General features: G+C 43.7%; 1 protein-coding gene across 1 annotated transcript in view; it reads left to right on the top strand.

The window, feature by feature from the left end:
* The window catches only part of UGGT2 (UDP-glucose glycoprotein glucosyltransferase 2), an 813,961-nt gene that overhangs the window by 29,714 nt on the left and 761,966 nt on the right, over positions 1-22,281 (top strand). The window contains exon 3 of the mRNA XM_063953033.1: positions 4,907-5,037. Within this exon, the coding sequence (XP_063809103.1) occupies positions 4,907-5,037 (131 nt within the window). The remainder of the gene's footprint in view (positions 1-4,906; positions 5,038-22,281) is intronic.

Here is a 22,281-nt window from a genome sequence, read left to right as displayed (position 1 = left end):
CACGCTTCCCCGATCACTGCTGTCACCCACGCCCTCCGGGTCTCCTTCACTATAAAGGTAATACCTTTTACATTGTACACTTACTCTGTTTGTTCACCTTGACAAAGGGGCGTTTGCGCCCCGAAACGTTGGACCACCCCTTTTTTTGCCGTTATGGAATAAAAGCACTTGCACTTTAACCCTGATATCTACAGTCTACGAGTGCCGCTGATTGTCCTATTGGAAAATTGTTTGCATACTTTCTCCAGATGGCACCGGAGCACCACTAAATGTGGAGGGTGAGTGCCGATCCGAGTACACTCTATTACCAGGAAACTGTTGCCCCGCACAGGCACAGCATTCCAATTGGGATAAGGCACCCCAAGCTTTACTTATTATACCACCTATCTACAGGCCCCCTTTGTGGAGGAAACAGACCCGTCGGAGTCATTCACAGCACTCACAAGGCACTCTTTTTCACTGTCAATGCACTTTAAACAAAGTCTGGACTATCTCAGTTTAACTGCGGCTTATAAGTATCCTGCACGGTTCCCATTCCAGTAAGTACTCCTTCTTGACCATGTCACAACAGACAGAAAGCACGGCCACTCAGGCTAACCTCTACAGCTTCACTGACGCCGATGCCGTCCGCTTATTATTCACTGAAGATCTCACTGAAGCAGATGAACAGCTCAATATGGAAGATATCTACCACCAACTCGTCAAACTGAAAAAAAGAGAACTAGACTTTCTTATGCATGGCATATCTTTGTCCAACTACCATCGCGATAAAATGATCCCCAGAGGCTTCCGCATCCGCAATGTCCCCACCATAGGCCGGTTCAATACAGACTTCTGTAACCGGTGGATTGGCATCCTAAATAAGTGCAGTATGGACCTGATGCTACTAGTCGTGGAGGAAGCCGGAAAAGAATTAAAGAATACACGAGACAAAATTAAGGCCGTAGAACATGAGCATCGCGTGTTACTTACCAAAGAATAAAATCAGACTATGGTACAGAAAATCCAGACACTATGCGACAACCATAAAAAAGAGCTCATTAAATTCAAGCGGAACAAATTACACATAGTCCAAGATGATTATGAAACTAACCGCGTCTACCGGTGGCTCTCCGGCGGTGAACCTGGTAATCATAAACCGTACAATTACCGTTCCAAGCACTCCTGGCGCAACCGCAGAGAGGAAAGGGCCAGAGATAATGTCACATCTAATAGTGACAGCGATTTTATGCTGGCGGATTCAGAGGGCCCAACCGAAGCAAATGACCCCCCTTTAGGGGCTACGCCTGCCGCAGGGGCAGGCTCAAAAACAAAAGGACGCCCACCCGCAGGGGCCAACAGAACTCGCGGCTCCAGAAACACAACTTCAAGGAAGAAACAGTAATTTACAATCTCTCCGACTGCCAACTTAGCGATTTAGAAACCAAAGTGCTAAACTACGGCTTATCTTTTGTCCCAACCAGTCAGTTTGATGAATTCACATGGCAAATCGAGCTAAATAAATTCGCACGTAAGCTTCGCCTACAAGAATTTTTTCACGATCATCCCCCTACAGCCAGACCAGAGATACACCAGGCGTTTATCAACTCTACGCACAAGTCTAAATTTGATCCCATTTCTTCTAACCCGTCCATAAAAACGTTCACCCGACTGCTGGACCAGTCCATTATCAAATATACAGGTGCCAAGCACAACGTACACCATAACCTTTCACGTTCTGAATTCCAAGCCCTTAAGAACTTAGGGTCCTACAAGGATATCGTTATACGTCCCGCCGACAAAGGGGGGGGCATTGTTATAATGAACCTATCCGACTATAGGTCGGAGGCATACCGCCAATTGGCAGATGCCACGGTATACGAAGCGCTGACCGGCGATCCTACAAAACAATACAAAACAGAACTAGACAACATACTGGAAGCAGCTAATACTACCGGTTTGATCTCTACCAAACTATGTAGCTCTTTAAAACAAGAATTTCCTACAGTACCGTTGTTGTTTCTAGTACCCAAAATCCACAAGAGCATGGATCGTCCACCCGGCAGGCCTATTATTTCTGCGCATAATGCACTGTTTCAGCCTATCTCTATATTTCTGGACAGCATTTTACAGCCTTTAATCAGTCAACAAACCAACTATACGAAGGATACTACCAGCTTCCTTAATCAACTCAATACCATTGATACTGTACCGGCTGGGACAATCATTTGTACAGTAGACATCTGCAGCTTGTTTACAAGCATTCCACATGACCAAGGCTTAAAAGCCATGCAAGCGTTTCTAACCGACACACAGATGTCCAGTTTGGATCACAAATTATTTCTCCAACTGTTAGAACTAACGCTAACCCGCAACTATTTCCTTTTCGACGGAAAATTTTATCGCCAGGCCAGTGGGTGCTCTATGGGAAGCAATGTGTCCCCTTCTTTTGCAAATGTCTACATGTTTTTTGAAGAACGTGCCATGTTCTTCAACAATGAAGAGTCCAAACAACATATAGCTTTCTATTCCAGATACATCGATGATGTCTTCATATTATGGACTGGAGGCAAGGCAGCATTTGACACTCTGATTGCCACTATCAACAGCAGGAGTTCTCCAATTAAAGTTACAGCACAATGGGATTCAAATAAACTGAATTACTTGGATGTAAACGTCACCATTAAAAATCAGAAGATATACACAGAAGTGTATCACAAACCCACCGATAAAAATACTTTACTTCGGTATAATAGTCACCACCCGGCAGCCCTCAAAACAGGCCTCCCTAAGTCGCAATATATCAGAGCAGCAAGAATTACCAGCGACCCGGACCACCTTAAAGGTGCGCTAAACAAAGTAACCGAGCGTTTCCAGAGCAGAGGATACAAGAAAGGACCCCTCCAGCTACAGGAACGACTAGTGGCCAATATGAACAGAAGTGATCTTCTTCAACAGAAAACCAAAAGTGACCAAAAGATAATACCGTTCGTCTCTCGGTACAACATCGCCAGCCCAGTTGTCCCACGAGCACTCAATGCACTTTGGCCCATTATAACTACAGATGACAAACTCAGTACATTGCGAAACAAACGGCCCATGATGTGTCATACAAGGGGCAAGAGCATAAAAAATCACGTCGTTCATACCGACATCACAGGTTTCGACCAGATGCCGGCTACCAATTTTCTGACCAAATCTGCCGGATGCTATAAATGCTTGGGCTGCGAGACATGCAAATATATGAATCCAGGATCCACCTTTTCTTCTAGCTCCACTGGCAAATCCTACAAAATAAGGCACGTGCTGAATTGCACAACTACTCACATCATTTACCTTATAACTTGCCCGTGCAAATACCAATATGTAGGTAAAACCATACGCAACGCCAGAGAACGCTTCGCCTTACATAGATCCGCCGTTAAAGCTGCTCTAACCCAGAAGAAATCAGAACAACCGGTTGCCAGGCATTATGCTGAAAAACAGCACTCTCTTAGTGATCTCCGCTTTCAAATTATTGATCATATTCCCAACAGCTTGCGAGGAGGGGACAGGGCAGGTATCCTGCTCCAAAGAGAGGCAAGCTGGATGTTCAAATTGAACACCGTGCGACCTAGCGGTCTCAATGAAAGAATACAATGGAGTATCTTCTAGCTGCACCATCTGCCTTCGTGACAAAATCTTTGTCAATGCTAAGCACTGCCCTTCCATTCAAGAATCCTACACATCCCACGCATTGGTATTCCGGCTAATCAGCCGCTATTGTACATGGCATGAACTGCACTTTAAGATATGGACAAGGACAGCAGCAGCATATACTGGCCGCAGTATTAATGTATTGTTCATTTAAACTCACAAGCATCTTGTATTATCTTTACACCATGGTATGTATGTTCTTTCCAATACTGTACATATTCCACTGATTATATTCCAGTCTAGCTCACACACAGCCTCGCCACTGGACCTCCGTGATCGGGAAGCCGCAGTATGCCGGGTAGCCATGACTACAGCGTCTCCCGTTGCCCAGGCACTGTCGGAATCCCGTGACGCGCCGGAACCACGTGACTGAGGCGGCCGCACGTCACACACACCAGGATGGAAGCTCCACGCTTCCCCGATCACTGCTGTCACCCACGCCCTCCGGGTCTCCTTCACTATAAAGGTAATACCTTTTACATTGTACACTTACTCTGTTTGTTCACCTTGACAAAGGGGCGTTTGCGCCCCGAAACGTTGGACCACCCCTTTTTTTGCCGTTATGGAATAAAAGCACTTGCACTTTAACCCTGATATCTACAGTCTCCGAGTGCCGCTGATTGTCCTATTGGAAAATTGTTTGCATACTTTCTCCAGATGGCACCGGAGCACCACTAAATGTGGAGGGTGAGTGCCGATCCGAGTACACTCTATATATATATATATATATAATATATATATATATATATATATATATATATATATATATATATATATATATATACACATTACATACACACTGAAATGGCAAATCAACTTAATTATCAATTAGTGTCTAATAATTTTTTTGTTTTTTAAAAGCAGATATTCCTTTGGTCTTAGTTGGGTAATATTGTAGTTTACACTGCATTTTCATCATTTTTATTGCAGCCTTGTTTTTATTGCTCATTGTTTTAGGGGTTCAATCAAGTTATTTTGGATTTGTAACCCAGAGATTAAATTTATATATTTGATTTATTTGTAGCTCTACTGTACCTCTCTTTAGCATGGTATCACCTCTGTAGTAGGAGAGACATAAATGTTTGACTGCTCTATGTACTGTATCCAGCATCATACAGAAGTATAACAAACATACAGTAAATCGAATTTATAAAATATTTTCTGATTGCATTCATTATGTCTGTTTTTTTTTTTATTAAACTTTTTAATGATTCTCATTCATTATTTTTAGGTTCAGAATTTTCTTACTACAACTTAATATTAAAGAAAGCTGGCCAGTTTCTGTCCGACCTGCAACTCGCCTTGCTCAAATTTGCGTTTTCTATCAGAGCATATTCTCCCACTGTTCAGATGTTCCAGCAGGTATTTTGCTTATTTCTTAACTTTATTATTAGGCTACTTTCTGCATTTAATTCTTAAAATCCTTTTTAGTATTATTCTGAACACCATAACTTGACTGTAATGCCCATAAAATGTTGCAGTATGGGCATTGCACATAGTGCTGCAGGGTAGGGGGTGCTGTTGGCAGCACTCGACAATTATGACTTATCTAATTACTTTCACTTGCAGTTTCCCCCCATTATTGAAGCCCAGCATCTCCTGACTACCCCTTTTATCTATTTGAAGCTTACCTTGTACTTTGTGAAGCGGTGATCAGTGTTGAGCTGGGAAGATCTATGTAGTATGTGGCTGCAAGGTATTGGATGTGTGGCTGCACACTGCATGGATCTGCTCAATTATGGTTCTGGTTATGTTTTTGATGGGGTACGGGTAGTTTCATATAGTTGGAAATCTCATAGCTTTTTGTGGGTTAAAGTGGCACGGTGGGTGGGGTGTTTGGCTGAGATGCAGCAAGTTGTGGGTTTGAGTCCTGGATGAGGCAGTATATTGAAATGTGTGGGTTATAGTGGCTGAATGGCGACAAGCTCTCGGGTTGAATGAGTGAATGAATGTGGTATAAAGAGGTTTTGTGTCCAAATCCATTTTCTTGCAGTGTTCTATAAGTGTGTGTGTGTGAGGGGCATCATAGCATGGGCTTTCCATGAGGCATGCGCCGAATGGCCCTGTTGTGCCAATTCTCTTTGTCACAGGGCACCAAAAAGTCTAGTTACTGCTCTGGGGCATTGTTTAAAGTTCTGTTTAATATATAACATGATTCTGGGTTTATCCTCACGTTCTTTCATTCAGTACTTCTTTTAATCCATTATTCCCTGTTGTTTTCTTCTCTCCCCTATGTCATGTTCTTATCACACCACCACCTTGTACATTTTTGTTGCTTCATTCTTAATTCCCCTCCCCTAATTTATAGAAATGTGTTTAATCCCTACACATTAATAAGCTCTAAATATTGGACCTAATTATTTCACTTGTGATACTGTGAGGAGACCTGCAAAACATGCACTGTGTGGGCCCACGAGGACCGAGTTTGAGAACCTCTGCTCTAGTGGAACATACTGTCTGTGATTCCTACCACATGAACACACTAGGGTTAATGCAGAAGCCACTTAACCTATCGGTATGTGTTTGGACTGTGGGAGGAAACTGGAGCCCCAAGAGAGAGACCCACAGGGAGACCGGACAGATAGTGACATAGATGTCATTTCTCCATCCTTGTATTGTTGTTGTGCTGGTATCTTATTGTACAGTATGTTTCTATTGAAAGGATTGTTTCGCAATCTGCAAATATAAAACTTCATTCTATTCCAAGGGTAGTTTTTCAAAGTTAATCTCTGGTGTAAGATAGGGGTGAATTGATCAGGAAAACAATTTTTTTATATTATTTTTTTGCTTCAGTATCAAACACTATATACACCTACCTAAATGAGATAACTCCCTAATGAGGATAGAGACAGGAAGAAGAATCACCTCCAGAAAGTTTATAGTGTCCCTTCGCCTACCCTGCTGCAATTTCCAGTCTTTTTTTTTTCCTGGGTTAGTTTGGTAAGTGTAGAACATTTCGTTTTTTTATTTCATTTAAATAAATAAATAACAAAAAAAGATTTGTTTACTTTTGGGCTTACAGTACTTTGATAGTGGAATTTCCGGAGAGACTTGGCGACATGCTGAGCAGCGTAAGCAGGGATGATGGGTAAAGTTGATACCCACGGCAGGATGTAATTAAGTCCGAGATCGCAGAAGGTGCAGGATGCCGGCCAACCTCGGATGTGTTTTTAAAGGGACAATCATGACATGGTTTTTCCTTGTTATTGATTGCACCTTTAAAAACAACGTGCAAGACCGTCCGGCATTGTGCACCTCCGCTGATCTGACTCTGTTACATCCCACTGCCTGTCTTTTTCATTGAGAAGCACCTGCTCACACTTTTTGAAAATCCTGTAGCCTTTATTGTTTGTAATACGGTTAGGCAAGACATAGTCCCGGTCGACCTCCTAACCGCATACCAAAAGACCAATAACAGAAGAAAGACAAATGCATATAAAAATGCAAATAAACAGTGTTGCAAAGATAATCAGAAGTTTGTGTTATGTAGTCGTTAAGTACATAGACACGAGAAAGTTGACATTGAACATGTTCATAATATTGATATTGACCATGTTGTTATTCAGAATGTCAACACTGATATAATCCCGGCAATGGGCCGGATGTAATGACGCCCAAGATCGCCGGAGGTGTGAGATGCCGGCCGATCCTACTTTTTTTAAAGGGGCAATCACTTACAATGCAAAACCATGCCTTGTAAGTGATTGCCCCATTAAATAACGTCCGAGATCGTCTGGCATTCCACACCTCTGGCGATCTCGGGCGTCATTACATCTGGCCCAATGTGTTTAACGTGTGCTTTCAACCCTAATGCTAGCCATAACACTGACATTATGATGATCAGTGTTCTCCCCAGGGCCTTTTTCACAGTGCGCATGGAGCCATCCCCGGGATGCTCCCCCCTCCACTCTGACTCAGCCCCAGCCAACCAGACACTGGAGGAAAGCACTGAGATAAACAGCCTCCCCTACTCCTACATGGAGCCCGCAAAACCATGAGTGAGATGCCAGGTAGGGCTGCTACTTCATAATGTCTCCCGTCTGGAACTACATTCTGGCGAGAACATTGACTATGTGGACATTATGATGATTCATACTTAATCATGCTGTATGTTACCTGTATGCATAGAGGAAAAACTACAGCAGTGTATCAGTAATCTGGTGCCAGGCAAGAGAAAAAAATAGAGAGTAGAGTGTAGGCATAATAGCAAATGAATCACAACTTGGAAGTATAAGTAAAGTGGCCTATAATCTCAATGTAGGCCGAAGAATACTGACACCAGCAATCTGAGAGCTTACTGTATGATATTTAAGGATAGTTTACTTCTAGTGTATTATGGGGGTCATTCCGAGTTGATCGCTAGATGCCGTTGTTCGCAGCGCAGCGATCAGGCAAAAAAATCAGCACTTCTGCGCTGGCGTATGGCGCGCAGTGCGCACGCGCGACGCACTTTCACAAAACCGGATGCAGTTTCACACAAGGTCTCGCGACGCTTTTCAGTCGCACTGCTGATCGGTGAGTGATTGACATGAATGGGGGGTTTCTGGGAGGTAACTGACTGTTTTCCGGGAGTGTGCTGAAAAACGCAGGCGTGTCAGATACAAACGCAGGCGTGCCTGGGGAAACGGGGGAGTGGCTGGCCGAACGCAGGGCGTGTTTGTGACGTCAAAACAGGAACTAAACCGACTGAAGTGATCGCTAGCTAGGAGTAAGTCTCGAGCTACTCTGAAACTGCACACTCTCTTTTTTTTTTTTTTGTAGCAATGCTGCGATCCTTTCATTCGCACTTCTGCTAAGATACACTCCCAGAGGGCGGCGGCCTAGCAATTGCACTGCTGCTAAAAGCAGCTAGCGAGCGATCAACTCTGAATGAGGGCCTATGTTCAAACCTTCAAAGTGTGCAGAGTATGGGTGTTCAGTCGCAAGCTAAGGTCTTGAAATTACAATTTGACACCATGCTGATAAATAATACGATTAACATTTTGTTTGAGATGGAACACAAAAAGACTTAAAGGCAGAACTATAGAAGCAGTGATCCAAACACAATTCCAATCCTATAATGATAGTTACATGTACTATAAGTTGCTCACAAGGCGACTCCAGCTGCAGTGCTACGAAGCCTCATATTGAAAACATTCAGAGGAGTGTGATAAATCCTGTGTGCCTTTTGTATCTGTGGGTAATGCATGCATGAGGTAGCGTCTCTGATACATCCAATATTCTAGCCGCAATCAACAATGGGCAGAGCACCAAAGATCTCTCCCACTTTAGCTGCAAGGGTACTAGGGGAGAAGTGCACCTGGGAGATGTTGAGAGTTGAGTTTAGAATAATGGCTGGAAGTCAACATACAGGAACCCAGCCTCAGAAGCAAGAGCTTGAGCAAATAACCGGAAATTACTGGAGGCACCGCACTTAATTGAACATATTAGGCATGTCAAAGCTGTAGATTTTTATTTTTCTCCTCCAAAATAGACCTTTTTCCATGGACAAAGTGACATATGGGAACTTCGGGGTAAATTTTAGTGATGAGCGGGTTCGGTTTTACTCGGTTTTACTCGGTTCTCAAAACCGAACCTTATGGGCTATCCAAAACACGTGACATCCATGAGCCAATAAAATGCCGTTTTGAGAACCGAGTAAAACCGAACCCGCTCATCACTAGTAAATTTACTAAGGAGTTCTATTTAAGATGGAATGTTGCCCATAGCAACCAATCAGAATCTACTTCTCATTTGTCTAGCACCTTCTAGAAGATAATACCTGGAATCTGATTGGTTGCTATAGGCAACATCCCATCTTAAATACAACTCCCATCTTAGTAAATTTACCCCTTGGTAGGGTCGCAGTACAATTCTCTATAGTAATCAGACAATCAGGCACATAGTATTAGCATCACCATGGAGTCCCTAGCGTGTTGTCAGTGTCCAAGAATTGATAAAAGGTTGCCTGTTTCTTTCAGAATCTGATGGATTGTGCTCACAACAGATTGGTCTCATTAAACATGTTTTACAAGGCACTTGGTTCTAGAATACAACTTAATGTACAGTATACATTAAGGAAATGAGGACAGTGTGGCATGCAGTGTAACACTTTTAAGTCCTTTATACAACACAAACATATCGGGATCTTTTCTGACAAATAATGGTTGCCGTTGTAAACCTTCAAGGAGGCACCAGGCGCAGCAACATAATCTCAGAGGTATTGCTAGTTATGCTATGGACAGAAGGCATTTCATGTGATAGGCAAAGACAAGACTGCTGATTATCTCAGTTAATGTCAAATCCATCCAGGAAAATGGACCTAAGTTATTTTGTTACCGATCCAGAAATTCAGACAAAGGGGGTAATTCCAAGTTGATCGCAGCAGGAAATTTTTTAGCAGTTGGGCAAAACCATGTGCACTGCAGGGGGGCCAGATATAACATGTGCAGAGAGAGTTAGATTTGGGTGGGTAATTTTGTTTCTGTGCAGGGTAAATACTGGCTGCTTTATTTTTACACTGCAATTTAGATTGCAGATTGAACACACCACACCCAAATCTAACTCTCTCTGCACATGTTATATCTGCCTCCCCTGCAGTGCACATGGTTTTGCCCAACTGCTAAAAAATTTCCTGCTGCGATCGACTTGGAATTACCCCCAAAGTTAGATCTAATCTTGAGCACCAATGTAGCTCGGTTCTACTTCCATTACATGAACACCATAGTGGAAGAAATAAATGCTAGTGTGGTTTAACTTCTTCTTCCTCTCCTGTGCATCTAATTGTCTGCACTTGAAATGCAGTAGAGTTCATTGCTGTGCTTGGGGAGTTGTTAGAGAACAGCCTTGGCCACTGCCGTTCTGGTTTTAGAAGAAATTCATTCTGTGGTTCAAACCTTGAATAATCCTGCTTCTGCTAGTATTCTGGAAATTCTTTATTTTTTTCCACATTTATTCGACAAGGATCTCTTGCTACCCTGATGGTTCAAATGCCTGTAATTGGTGTCTTTTTGCACTTTAAGCTGCTGCTGTTTTTTTCCCCCCAAGCATTGAGGAAATAATGTCCTCGTAATTTTAAGCTTTTTGTTTCATCATGGGATCCCCGAGTTTTCCTGGACTCTTTGCTTGATTCCTTTAATTTTCTATATGCTTTTCTATATGCTTTTCTTGAGTGGCTCACACTTAAGGTACTGTTTATGTGGCAATTACATAAATTACAGAGAATCTATGGACCGTGTAGAATTGCAACGTAATCCTGTTTTTCCTACCTATTTTATAGCATCCTCTTGATCTTGTTAGGATGATCTCTATATACCGTTTAGTAACAAAGCAATACAGAAATATGGATCGGCTTTTTATCGTTTCTGTAGATCCTAATGACAGGCATGCATCATTCAAACATACACTCAACAGATGGATCAGGGATTCCGTTGCACAGGCTTACAAGAGGAACAGATTTAATGTGCTGGAAATCCAAAGGTCGCATTCTACAAGAGAATTGACAACTTTATGTGCATACAGAGTCCAGTGGATGATCTCTGCAAAGCAGCTGGGTGGTCATCTGATCACAGTTTTACAAGACATTGGAGTTGATGTATCTAGTAGTAAAGAGAGTGGAAAGGTGGACTAGTTGAGTGGTCCACCTCTACTCTTTTCACTTGTTACCACATCAACCCCTTTATCTTCCAGATGTGATGGCTTCTGCTGATACTCTGTTTCAAGCCCTTTATTCAATCATATTATCAGTAATCGGTCATCCATAGCAAAGAAAATAAGATGATCGTGGTACTGTGTTAATCTCTTTTCCTTTCTTGTGAATAATGTTATTTGGAGGTATAGTGACAGCAGTTTAGATTTAAACAGGACTCCTGAATTTTTGTAACATGGGGATATATACCATCTGTTTATCCTTTCATAGGTACTGTACTATCCGTGTTGTTTTATTATTCTTGATCCTACCCCTAGTTTATAATGCTTGGGTACATCTCATTCGTGTAGGCTGCCATGACGTTTGATAAGGAAATGTGAATACAGGTTGAGTCTCCCTTATCCAAAATGCTTGGGACCAGAGGTATTTTGGATATGGGATTTTCTCTAACGTCCTAGTGGATGCTGGGGACTCCGTCAGGACCATGGGGAATAGCGGGCTCCGCAGGAGACAGGGCACATCTAAAAAGCTTTTTAGGTCACATGGTGTGTACTGGCTCCTCCCCCTATGACCCTCCTCCAAGCCTCAGTTAGGTTTTTGTGCCCGTCCGAGAAGGGTGCAAACTGGATGGCTCTCTTAAGGAGCTATTTAGTAAAGTTTTTTTTTTTTTAGGTTTCTAATCAGTGATTCCTGCTGGCGACAGGATCACTGCAACGAGGGACTTAGGGGAGAGACTGGCAACTCACCTGCGTGCAGGAGGATTGAAGTCTTAGGCTACTGGACACTAAGCTCCAGAGGGAGTCGGAACACAGGTCAGCCTGGGGTTCGTCCCGGAGCCGCGCCGCCGATCCCCCTTACAGACGCTGAAGAAAGACGGCGGAACGGAGGTCCGGAAACAGGCGGCAGAAGACTTCACAGTCTTCAGAGAGGTAGCGCACAGCACTGCAGCTGTGCGCCATTGTTGTCACACGGCTCACTGACACGGTCACGGAGGGTGCAGGGCGCTGCTGGGGGCGCCCTGGGCAGCAATATAAATACCTATTTGGCAAATAAATACATCACATATAGCCATTAAGGCTATATGTATGTATTTTAACCCAGGCCAGTTATTAAAAAACCGGGAGGAAAAGCCCGCCGAAAAGGGGGCGGAGCTTATTCTCCTCAGCACTCAGCGCCATTTTCCTGATCAGCTCCGCTGGTGAGGAAGGCTCCCACTCTCCCCTGCACTGCACTACAGAAACAGGGTTAAAAGAGAAGGGGGGCATAAATTGGCGATATAATGATATATTAAGAGCGCATATATAGAAACAACACCTTCTAGGGTTGTTATATACATTATAGCGCTTTTGGTGTGTGCTGGCAAACTCTCCCTCTGTCTCCCCAAAGGGCTAGTGGGTCCTGTCCTCTATCAGAGCATTCCCTGTGTGTGTGCTGTATGTCGGTACGTGTGTGTCGACATGTATGAGGAAAATGTTGGTGAGGAGGCGGAGCAAATTGCCTGTAATGTTGATGTCACTCTCTAGGGAGTCGACACCGGAATGGATGGTCTACTTATGGAATTACGTGATAATGTCAACACGCTGCAAGACGGTTGACGACATGAGATGGCCGGCGGACAAATTAGTACCAGTCCAGGCGTCTCAGACACCGTCAGGGGCTTGTAAAAACGCCCATTTACCTCAGTCGGTCGACAGACACAGACATGGACACTGACCCCAGTGTCGACGGTGAAGAAACATACGTAATTTTCCTTTAGGGCCACGAGTTACATGTTAAGGGCAATGAAGGAGCTGTTACATATTTCTGATACTACAAGTACCACAAATAAGGGTATTTTGTAGGGTGTGAATAAACTACTTGTAGTTTTGCCTGAATCAGATAAATTAAATGAAGTGTGTGATGATACGTGGGGTTCCTCCGATAGAAAGTTATGGGCGGTATACCCTTTCCCGCCAGAAGTAAGGGCGAGTTGGGAAACACACCTTAGGGTGGATAAGGCGCTCACACGCTTATAAAAACATGGCGTTACCGTCTCTAGATACGGCCGCCCTCAAGAAGCCAGCTGATAGGAAGCTGAAAAATATCATGACAGTATATACACACATACTGGTGTTATACTACGACCAGCAATCGCCTCAGCCTGGATGTGCAGCGCTGAGGGGGCTTGGTCGGATTTCCTGACTGAAAATTTTGATACCCTTGACAGGGACAAGATTTTATTGACTATAGAGCATTTTAAGGATGCATTTCTATATATGCGTGATGCGCAGAGGGATATTTGCATTCTGGCATCAAGAGTAAATGGGATTTACATATCTGCCAGACGAAGACACGAGAGTGGTCAGGTGAGGCAGATTCCAGACGGCATGTGGAAGTATTGCCGTATAAAGGGGCGGTCCATCGGACCTGGTGGCCATGGCAACAGCTGAAAAATCCACTTTTTGTTACCCCGAATCACATATCGGCAAAAAAGGACACAGTCTTTTCAGTCTCAGTCCTTTCGTCCCCATAGGGGCAGGCGGGCAAAGGCCAGTCATATCTGCCCAGGGGTAGAGGAAAGGGAAGAAGACTGCAGCAAGCAGCCCATTCCCAGGAACAGAAGCCCCTCACAGCTTCTGCCAAGTCCGCAGCATAACGCTGGGGCCGTACAAGCGGACTCAGGTGCGGTAGGGGGTCATCTCAAGAGTTTCAGTACGCAGGGGGCTCACTCGCAAGGGAACTCCGGGATCCTACATGTAGTATCCCAGGTGTACATTGGAAATTCGAGACATCTCCCCCTCACACAATTCACAGGCTGTATTCCCAGCAGGTGATAATCAAAGTACCCCTCTTACAACATGGAAGGGGGTAGTATCCCACACTATATTGTGGTACTGAAGCCAACCGGCTCGGTGAGATCTGAAATATTTGAACACTTACATACAAGCGTTCAAATCAAGATGGAGTCACTCAGAGCAGTGATAGCGAACCAGGAAGAAGGGGACGATATGGTGTCACTGGATATCAGGGACGCTTACCTACAGGTCCAAATTTGCCCTTCTCACCAAGGGTACTTCAGGTTCCTGGTACAGAACTGTCACTATCAGTTCAGACGCTGCCGTTTGGGTTGTCCACGGCGCCCCGGGTCTTTACCAAGGTAATGGCCGGAATGATGATTTTTCTTAAAAGGAAACATGGACGCTTTCCTGATAAGGGCAAGGTCCAGAGAACAGTTGGAGGTCGGAGTAGCACTATCTTAAGTAGTTCTACGTCAGCACGAGTGGATTCTAAATATTCCAAAATCGCAGCTTTTTCCGATGACACGTCTACTGTTCATAGGGATGATTCTGGACACAGTCCAGAAAAACGTGTTTCTCCCAGTGGAGAAAGCCAGGGAGTTCTCCGAGCTAATCGGGATCCTCCTAAAACCAGGAAAAGTGTCAGTGCATCATTGCACAAGAGTCCTGGTAAAAATGGTGGCTTATTACGAAGCAATTCCATTCGGCAGATTTCCCGCAAGAACCCTTCGGTGGGATCTGCTGGACAAATGGTCCGGATCGCATCCTCAGATGCATCAGCGGATAACCCTATATCCAAGGACAAGGGTGTCTCTCCTGTGGTGATTACAGAGTGCTCATCTTCTAGAGGGCCGCAGATTTGGCATTCAGGATTGGATGCCGGTGACCACGGAGGCCAGCCTGAGAGGCTGGAGAACAGTCACACAGGGAAAAAATTTCCAGGGAAGTGTGATTAAGTCTGGAGAATTCTCTCTGCATAAATAAGCTTAGAGCAAATTTATAAGGCTCTAAACTTAGCAAGACCTCTGCTTCAAGGTCAGCCGGTATTGATCCAGTGGGATAACATCACGGCAGTCGCCCACGTAAACAGAAAGGGCGGCACAAGAAGCAGGAGGGCAGTGACAAAACTGCAAGGATTTTTCGCTAGGCGGAAAATCATGTGATAGCACTGTCAGCAGTGTTCTTTCCGGGAGTGGACGACTGGGAAGCAGACTTCCTCAGCAGGCATGACCTCCACCCGGGAGAGTGGAAACTTCATAGGGAAGTTTTTCAGCATGATTGTGGACCGTTGGCAAAGACCAAAGGTGGACATGATAGCGTCCCGCCCGAAAAACGGGACAGGTATTCCGCCAGGTCATGAGACCTTCAGGCGATAGCTGTGGATGTTCTGGTAACACCGTGGGTGTACCAGTCAGTGTATGGGTTCCCTCCTCTGTTTCTCATAACCAAGGTATTGAGAATTATAAGACATAGAGGAGTATGAACTATACTAGTGGCTCCGGATGGGCCAAGAGGGACTTGGTACCCGGAGCTTCAAGAGATGCTCACAGAGGACTAAGGGCCTGGGGAGCTAAGAAGGGACTTGCTTCAGCAAGTACCATGTCTTTTCCAAGAATTACCGCGGCTGCGTTTGACGGCATGGCGGTTGAATACCGGATTCTGAAGGGAAAAAGGCATTCCATAAGAGGTCATACCTACCTTGGTCAAAGCCAGGAAGGAGGTGACCGCACAACGTCATCACCACATGTGGTGAAAATATGTTGCGTGGGTAAGGCCAGGAAGGCTCCACGAAGGAAATTCAACTAGGTCGATTCTGCACTTCCTGAAAACAGGAGTGTTTTGAGTCTCAAATTGGGGTTCATTAAGATTTAAATTTCGGCCCTGTAGATTTTCTTCCAGAAAAAATTGACTTCAGTTCCTGAAGTCCAGATTGTAAAGGGTGTATTCCATATACAGTTCTTTTGTGCCTCTAGGGGCACCGTGAGATCTCAACATAGTGTTGGGATTCCTTAAAATCATATTGGTTTGAACCGCTCAAATCTGTGGATTTGAAATATCTCACATGGAAAGTGACCATGCTGTTGACCAATATCTCACATGGAAAGTGACCATGTTGTTAGTCCTGGCCTCGGCCAGGCGATTGTCAAAAAGAATGGGCGGTTTTTGTTTTACAAAAGCCCATATTAGAATTTTCCATTTGAACAGGGCAGAACTGGGACTCGTCTCCAGTTTCTTCCTAAAGGGGTGTCAGCGTTGTCACCTGAAACAACCTATTGTGGTGCCTGCGGCTACTGGGGACTTGGAGGACTCCAAGTTACTAGACGTTGTCAGGGCCCTAAAAATATATATATATATATATATATATATATATATATATATATATATATATATATATATATATAGTTAGGACGGCTGGAGTCAGAAAGTCTGACTTGCTGTTTATATTGTATGCACCCAACAAGCTGGGTGCTCCTGCTTCTAAGCAGTCTATTGCACGCTAGATTTGTAGTACAATTCAGCTTGCACATTCTGTGGCAGGCCTGCCACAGCCGAAATATGTAGATGCCCATTCCACAAGGAAGGTGGCCTCATCCTGGGCGGCTGCCCGAGGAGTCTCGGCATTATAACTTTGCCGAGCAGCTACGTGGTCAGGGGAGAACACGTTTGTAAAATTTTACAAATTTGATACTCTGGCTAAAGAGGACCTGGAGTTCTCTCATTCGGTGCTGCAGAGTCATCCGCACTTTCCCGCCCGTTTGGGAGCTTTGGTATAATCCCCATGGTCCTGACGGAGTCCCCAGCATCCACTAGGACGTTAGAGAAAATAAGAATTTACTTACCGATAATTCTATTTCTCGTAGTCCGTAGTGGATGCTGGGCGCCCATCCCAAGTGCGGATTGTCTGCAATGCTTGTACATAGTTATTGTTACAAAAATCGGGTTATTACTATTGTTGTGAGCCATTTTTTCAGAGGCTACTTCGTTTTGTTATCATACTGTTAACTGGGTTCAGATCACAAGTTGTACGGTGTGATTGGTGTGGCTGGTATGAGTCTTACCCGGGATTCAAGATCCTTCCTTATTGTGTACGCTCGTCCGGGCACAGTACCTAACTGAGGCTTGGAGGAGGGTCATAGGGGGAGGAGCCAGTACACACCATGTGACCTAAAAAGCTTTTTAGATGTGCCCTGTCTCCTGCGGAGCCCGCTATTCCCCATGGTCCTGACGGAGTCCCCAGCATCCACTACGGACTACGAGAAATAGAATTATCGGTAAGTAAATTCTTATTTTTCCGTATTTTGGAATAATTGCTTCCCATAATGAGATATCATGGTGATGGGACCTAAATCTAAGCACAGAATGCATTTATGTTACATATACACCTTATACACACAGCCTGAAGGTAATTTTAGCCAATATATTTTATAACTTCGTGCATTAAACAAAGTGTGTCTACATTCACACAATTCATTTATGTTTCATATACACCTTATACACACAGCCTGAAGGTCATTTAATACAATATTTTTAATAACTTTGTGTATTAAACAAAGTTTGCGTACATTGAGCCATCAAAAAACAAAGGTTTCACTATCTCATTCTCGCTCAAAAAAGTCCGTATTTCGGAATATTCCGTATTTCGGAATATTCCGTATTTCGGAATATTTGGATATGGGATACTCAACCTGTATTCACAACTGTTAATTTAATATCCTCGGAATTCTCCATGGCAGCATACTTTAACCTGTGTTGTCTGTTTTTATAATTTCCGGAATAGTTTAGAGAGTTTTCAGTCACAAGGGTCCAGAGGGGTTGAGCTATATACTGTACCTTCGACGGGATGTTGCAGCATAATATAAAAAATCTAAACACATTTGGTAAGGAAGCAAAGTTAATATAAAATCTTTTCTGTTCTCTTCTTCCTGTCTGTACTAGGGCATTGATGCTTTCATGAAGGCTGTTATGGAGTATTTCATGGAAACTAACTTAAATATAATGCTCAACATTTTTGATCAAAGGGTTTTATGGAGGATCTTAAAAATATTTATTATAACACTGTTTTTATTTCAACCTTCTTTTGCTATGTAGAGGAATCTTTAGATGGCTCTTGTACCAGTGGTGGCAGTGCTGGCACTTCTAGGCCCCATGTTTTTCATTCACCAGTTCTCCAGCACTTTCATAGCAGAATTGGTAATCTCTAGGTGGGGAGGGGGGTATGACTTTTTTTTTTTAAATTAATTTTATTTATTTATTTATTTATTTTTGTGTCCCCTTCACCTAAACTACAGGTGTTCAGCATTGCAATGGCAAACCTGTGAACTATTTATGACTATAACGTTCTTCTTGTCTCCCAATTATGGGGGTAATTCCAAGTTGATCGCAGCAGGAAATTTTTTAGCAGTTGGGCAAAACCATGTGCACTGCAGGGGAGGGGGGGGGGGGCAGATATAACATGTGCACTGCAGGTGTGGCAGATCTAACATTTGCAGAGAGAGTTAGATTTGGGTGGGTTATTTTATTTCTGTGCAGGGTAAATACTGGCTGCTTTATTTTTACACTGCAAATTAGATTGCAGATTGAACACACCACACCCAAATCTAACTCTCTCTGCACATGTTATATCTGCTGCAGTGCACATGGTTTTGCCCAATTGCTAACAGAATTCCTGCTGCGATCAATTTGGAATTACCCCCTATATTCATAATTAGCGCATGTTGGTTAGTGATTGGGCTGGTTATTGAATTTGTAAAGGTATAGGGCAGCATTCTCAATTTACAGTATTTTACAGCTCTGTCGTTTTTTTTTGTGTCTCATACAGTTTCTAACTTCAGGACAGCTTCCTTCTCTAGTTGCATTTCTTAGTACAGTCATCACAGGACATTCCCAGCAGTAAATTCTCCTCCACATTTACTACTGAACGCTTGTGCAATATACCACTGTTAAAAACACTACTGTACCTTGTTGACTAGCAATGGAGAGTTGCAATAGCAGTTATTCATAATTATCTAGCATGAATGATTCCTGGCAGATTTATATAGGACTACCCCCCTCATCCCCCAACATAATTGTAAATACTGTATATTTTAGACTGGTTAAGCACTTATACCTTTAATTTCAATTCCTGCTGCTTCTTTGCATTTTAAAATCTTATGAATTGCAGTCCATCACCCTGTGAAGGTGTACTGTAAATTAAGGATGATCACAGCGACAATGAAAAAAACAAAACAATATACTATGAATCAGTACATGGAAATGATTAGATAAAAATCTTATATAGAATGTGTGTGTTTGTGCGCGCATATGGACTCCACAAGAATTATGATGGTTTCCTGTGGTATCTAGCACCATGATGTTAGCAGCAGGTCCTTTAAGTCCTGGGAATTGCTTGGTGGGACCACCATGGCTCATACTTGTTTTTCCAGCCAATCCCACAGGTGCTCAACCGGTTTGAGATCTGGGGAATTTGGAGGCCAAGTCCCAGGGTTGACTGGTTTAATCCACCTTGATTTAAACCATGGTCTAAACCGAATGTGGTTAAAAAAAAACAAACAAAAAACACTTTCTTTTTGTGCGTGTGTGTTTCTCTGAAAAGTACGTTTGCATTTTCCATTTTGTATTGCTATTCCGATTTATTTAATTACAGTAAGTAATTAGTGGGAACACTGGCGTATCTATAATGGGATAAATGTGTGCGGTGCACACGGGCCCCAGGGTCCGGGGGCCCACACACTGCACACCCTGCACCCATTTAAGTATACTTACCGCTCTGTTGGCCCGGCGCTGTTTGCAGAGCTGCAGAAATCACTGGGAAAATTGCCACCGTGGCCATTTTACAGTGATTCGTGTGTGCGCAATAGTGGTGTCCCCAGGGAACACGGTGCGGGCTCTGTGTTCCCAGAGACCTCTGCATGTGTAGCCAGAGTCTCTGCACCACTGGAGAGGAGGGGGCACAATTGGAGCATGCACAAGCGCGCCCTCCTTTCTTAAAGCTCCTTTGAGTAGAACTAATGCTTAACATTAACTTGCTGTACTTGTTTTCAATTTCATCTATCTGAGTGTACTTTGTATGTAGTAATATGTTTAGTCTATCTACTTATATTCAGATGTAATAGGAATAATAAGCTGTAAATATTGGTTTTATTGAAAGATGTAAAATAAATCAAAGCCTAATAACATTTTTAATGGTAGAAAGCATTAAAACATTGTTGATCAAGGTTTCTAATACATGATTCAATCATTAAAACATTAATACAAAAAAAACAAACTGTAAAAACAAGAAAAATGTTTATTTAAAATGTTTTATTTTTCCAACCTTGCCAAGTCCACACCTTGAAATCTGTCATTTTCCTTGTGTCGGCTCCCTTTTGTGGGGGTGCCGAGGCCAGGGTCGCAGGTGATCTGATGCTGCATCTTCAGACACAGCAGAGGATCATGCATGCATGTAGGAGGTGTCTACTTATACCAGACACCTCATTCACCTATTTCCCTCCATGTCATCAATTCCCCAGGTAAATTCATCAGACCTGTTGCGAAGCACTGTGTGTTCTGACACTTTCTATCCTAGCCAGCAAGTGAAGTATATGCTTGTTTAATATGCTGCCCAGAAGCACCTTGCAACTGTGTATCTTAAAGGAATCTTATGAATGCCACTAATTATTTTCTTTTGGAACCAGCCTATATACATTATATAATATATATATATATATATATATATATATATATATATATATATATATATATATATATATATATATATACACTGCTCAAAAAAATAAAGGGAACACTAAAATAACACGTCCTAGATCTGAATGAATGAAATATTCTTATTAAATACTTTGTTCTTTACATAGTTGAATGTGCTGACAACAAAATCACACAAAAATTATCAATGGAAATCAAATTTATTAACCCATGGAGGTCTGGATTTGGAGTCACCCTCAAAATTAAAGTGGAAAAACACACTACAGGCTGATCCAACTTTGATGTAATGTCCTTAAAACAAGTCAAAATGAGGCTCAGTAGTGTGTGTGGCCTCCTCGTGCCTGTATGACCTCCCTACAACCCACACAAGTGGCTCAGGTAGTGCAGCTCATCCAGAATGGCACATCAATGCGAGCTGTGGCAAGAAGGTTTGCTGTGTCTGTCAGCATAGTGTCCAGAGCATGGAGGCGCTACCAGGAGACAGGCCAGTACATCAGGAGACGTGGAGGAGGCCGTAGGAGGGCAACAACCCAGCAGCAGGAACGCTACCTCCGCCTTTGTGCAAGGAGGAACAGGAGGAGCACTGCCGGAGCCCTGCAAAATGACCTCCAGCAAGCCACAAATGTGCATGTGTCTACTCAAACGATCAGAAACAGACTCCATGAGGGTGGTATGAGGGCCCGACGTCCACAGGTGGGGGTTGTGCTTACAGCCCAACACCGTGCAGGACGTTTGGTATTTGCCAAAGAACACCAAGATTGGCAAATTCACCACTGGCGCCCCCTGTGCTCTTCACAGATGAAAGCAGGTTCTCACTGAGCACATGTGACAGACGTGACAGAGTCTGGAGACGCCAAGGAGAACGTTCTGCTGCCTGCAACATCCTCCAGCATGACCGGTTTGGCAGTGGGTCAGTAATGGTGTGGGGTGGCATTTCTTTGGGGGGCCACACAGCCCTCCATGTGCTCAAGAAACAAATGTATACTCCGCGCCAGAGGTAGCTTGACTGCCATTAGGTACCGAGATGAGATCCTCAGACCCCTTGTGAGACCATATGCTGGTGCGGTTGGCCCTGGGTTCCTCCTAATGCAAGAAAATGCTAGACCTCATGTGGCTGGAATGTGTCAGCAGTTCCTGAAAGACGAAGGCATTGATGCTATGGACTGGCCCGCCCGTTCCCCAGACCCGAATCCAATTGAGCACATCTGGGACATCATGTCTCGCTCCAACCACGAATGCCACGTTGCACCACAGACTGTCCAGGAGTTGGCGGATGCTTTAGTCCAGGTCTGGGAGGAGATCCCTCAGGAGACCATCCGCCACCTCATCAGGAGCATGCCCAGGCGTTGTAGGGAGGTCATACAGGCACAAGGAGGCCACAGACACTACTGAGCCTCATTTTGACTTGTTTTAAGGACATTACATCAAAGTTGGATCAGCCTGTGGTGTGTTTTTCCACTTTAATTTTGAGGGTGACTCCAAATCCAGACCTCCATGGGT

This window comes from Pseudophryne corroboree, chromosome 2 (assembly GCF_028390025.1).
Source record: "Pseudophryne corroboree isolate aPseCor3 chromosome 2, aPseCor3.hap2, whole genome shotgun sequence".
Lineage (NCBI taxonomy): Eukaryota > Metazoa > Chordata > Amphibia > Anura > Myobatrachidae > Pseudophryne > Pseudophryne corroboree.
This window is presented reverse-complemented; position numbering and strand designations above follow the sequence as displayed.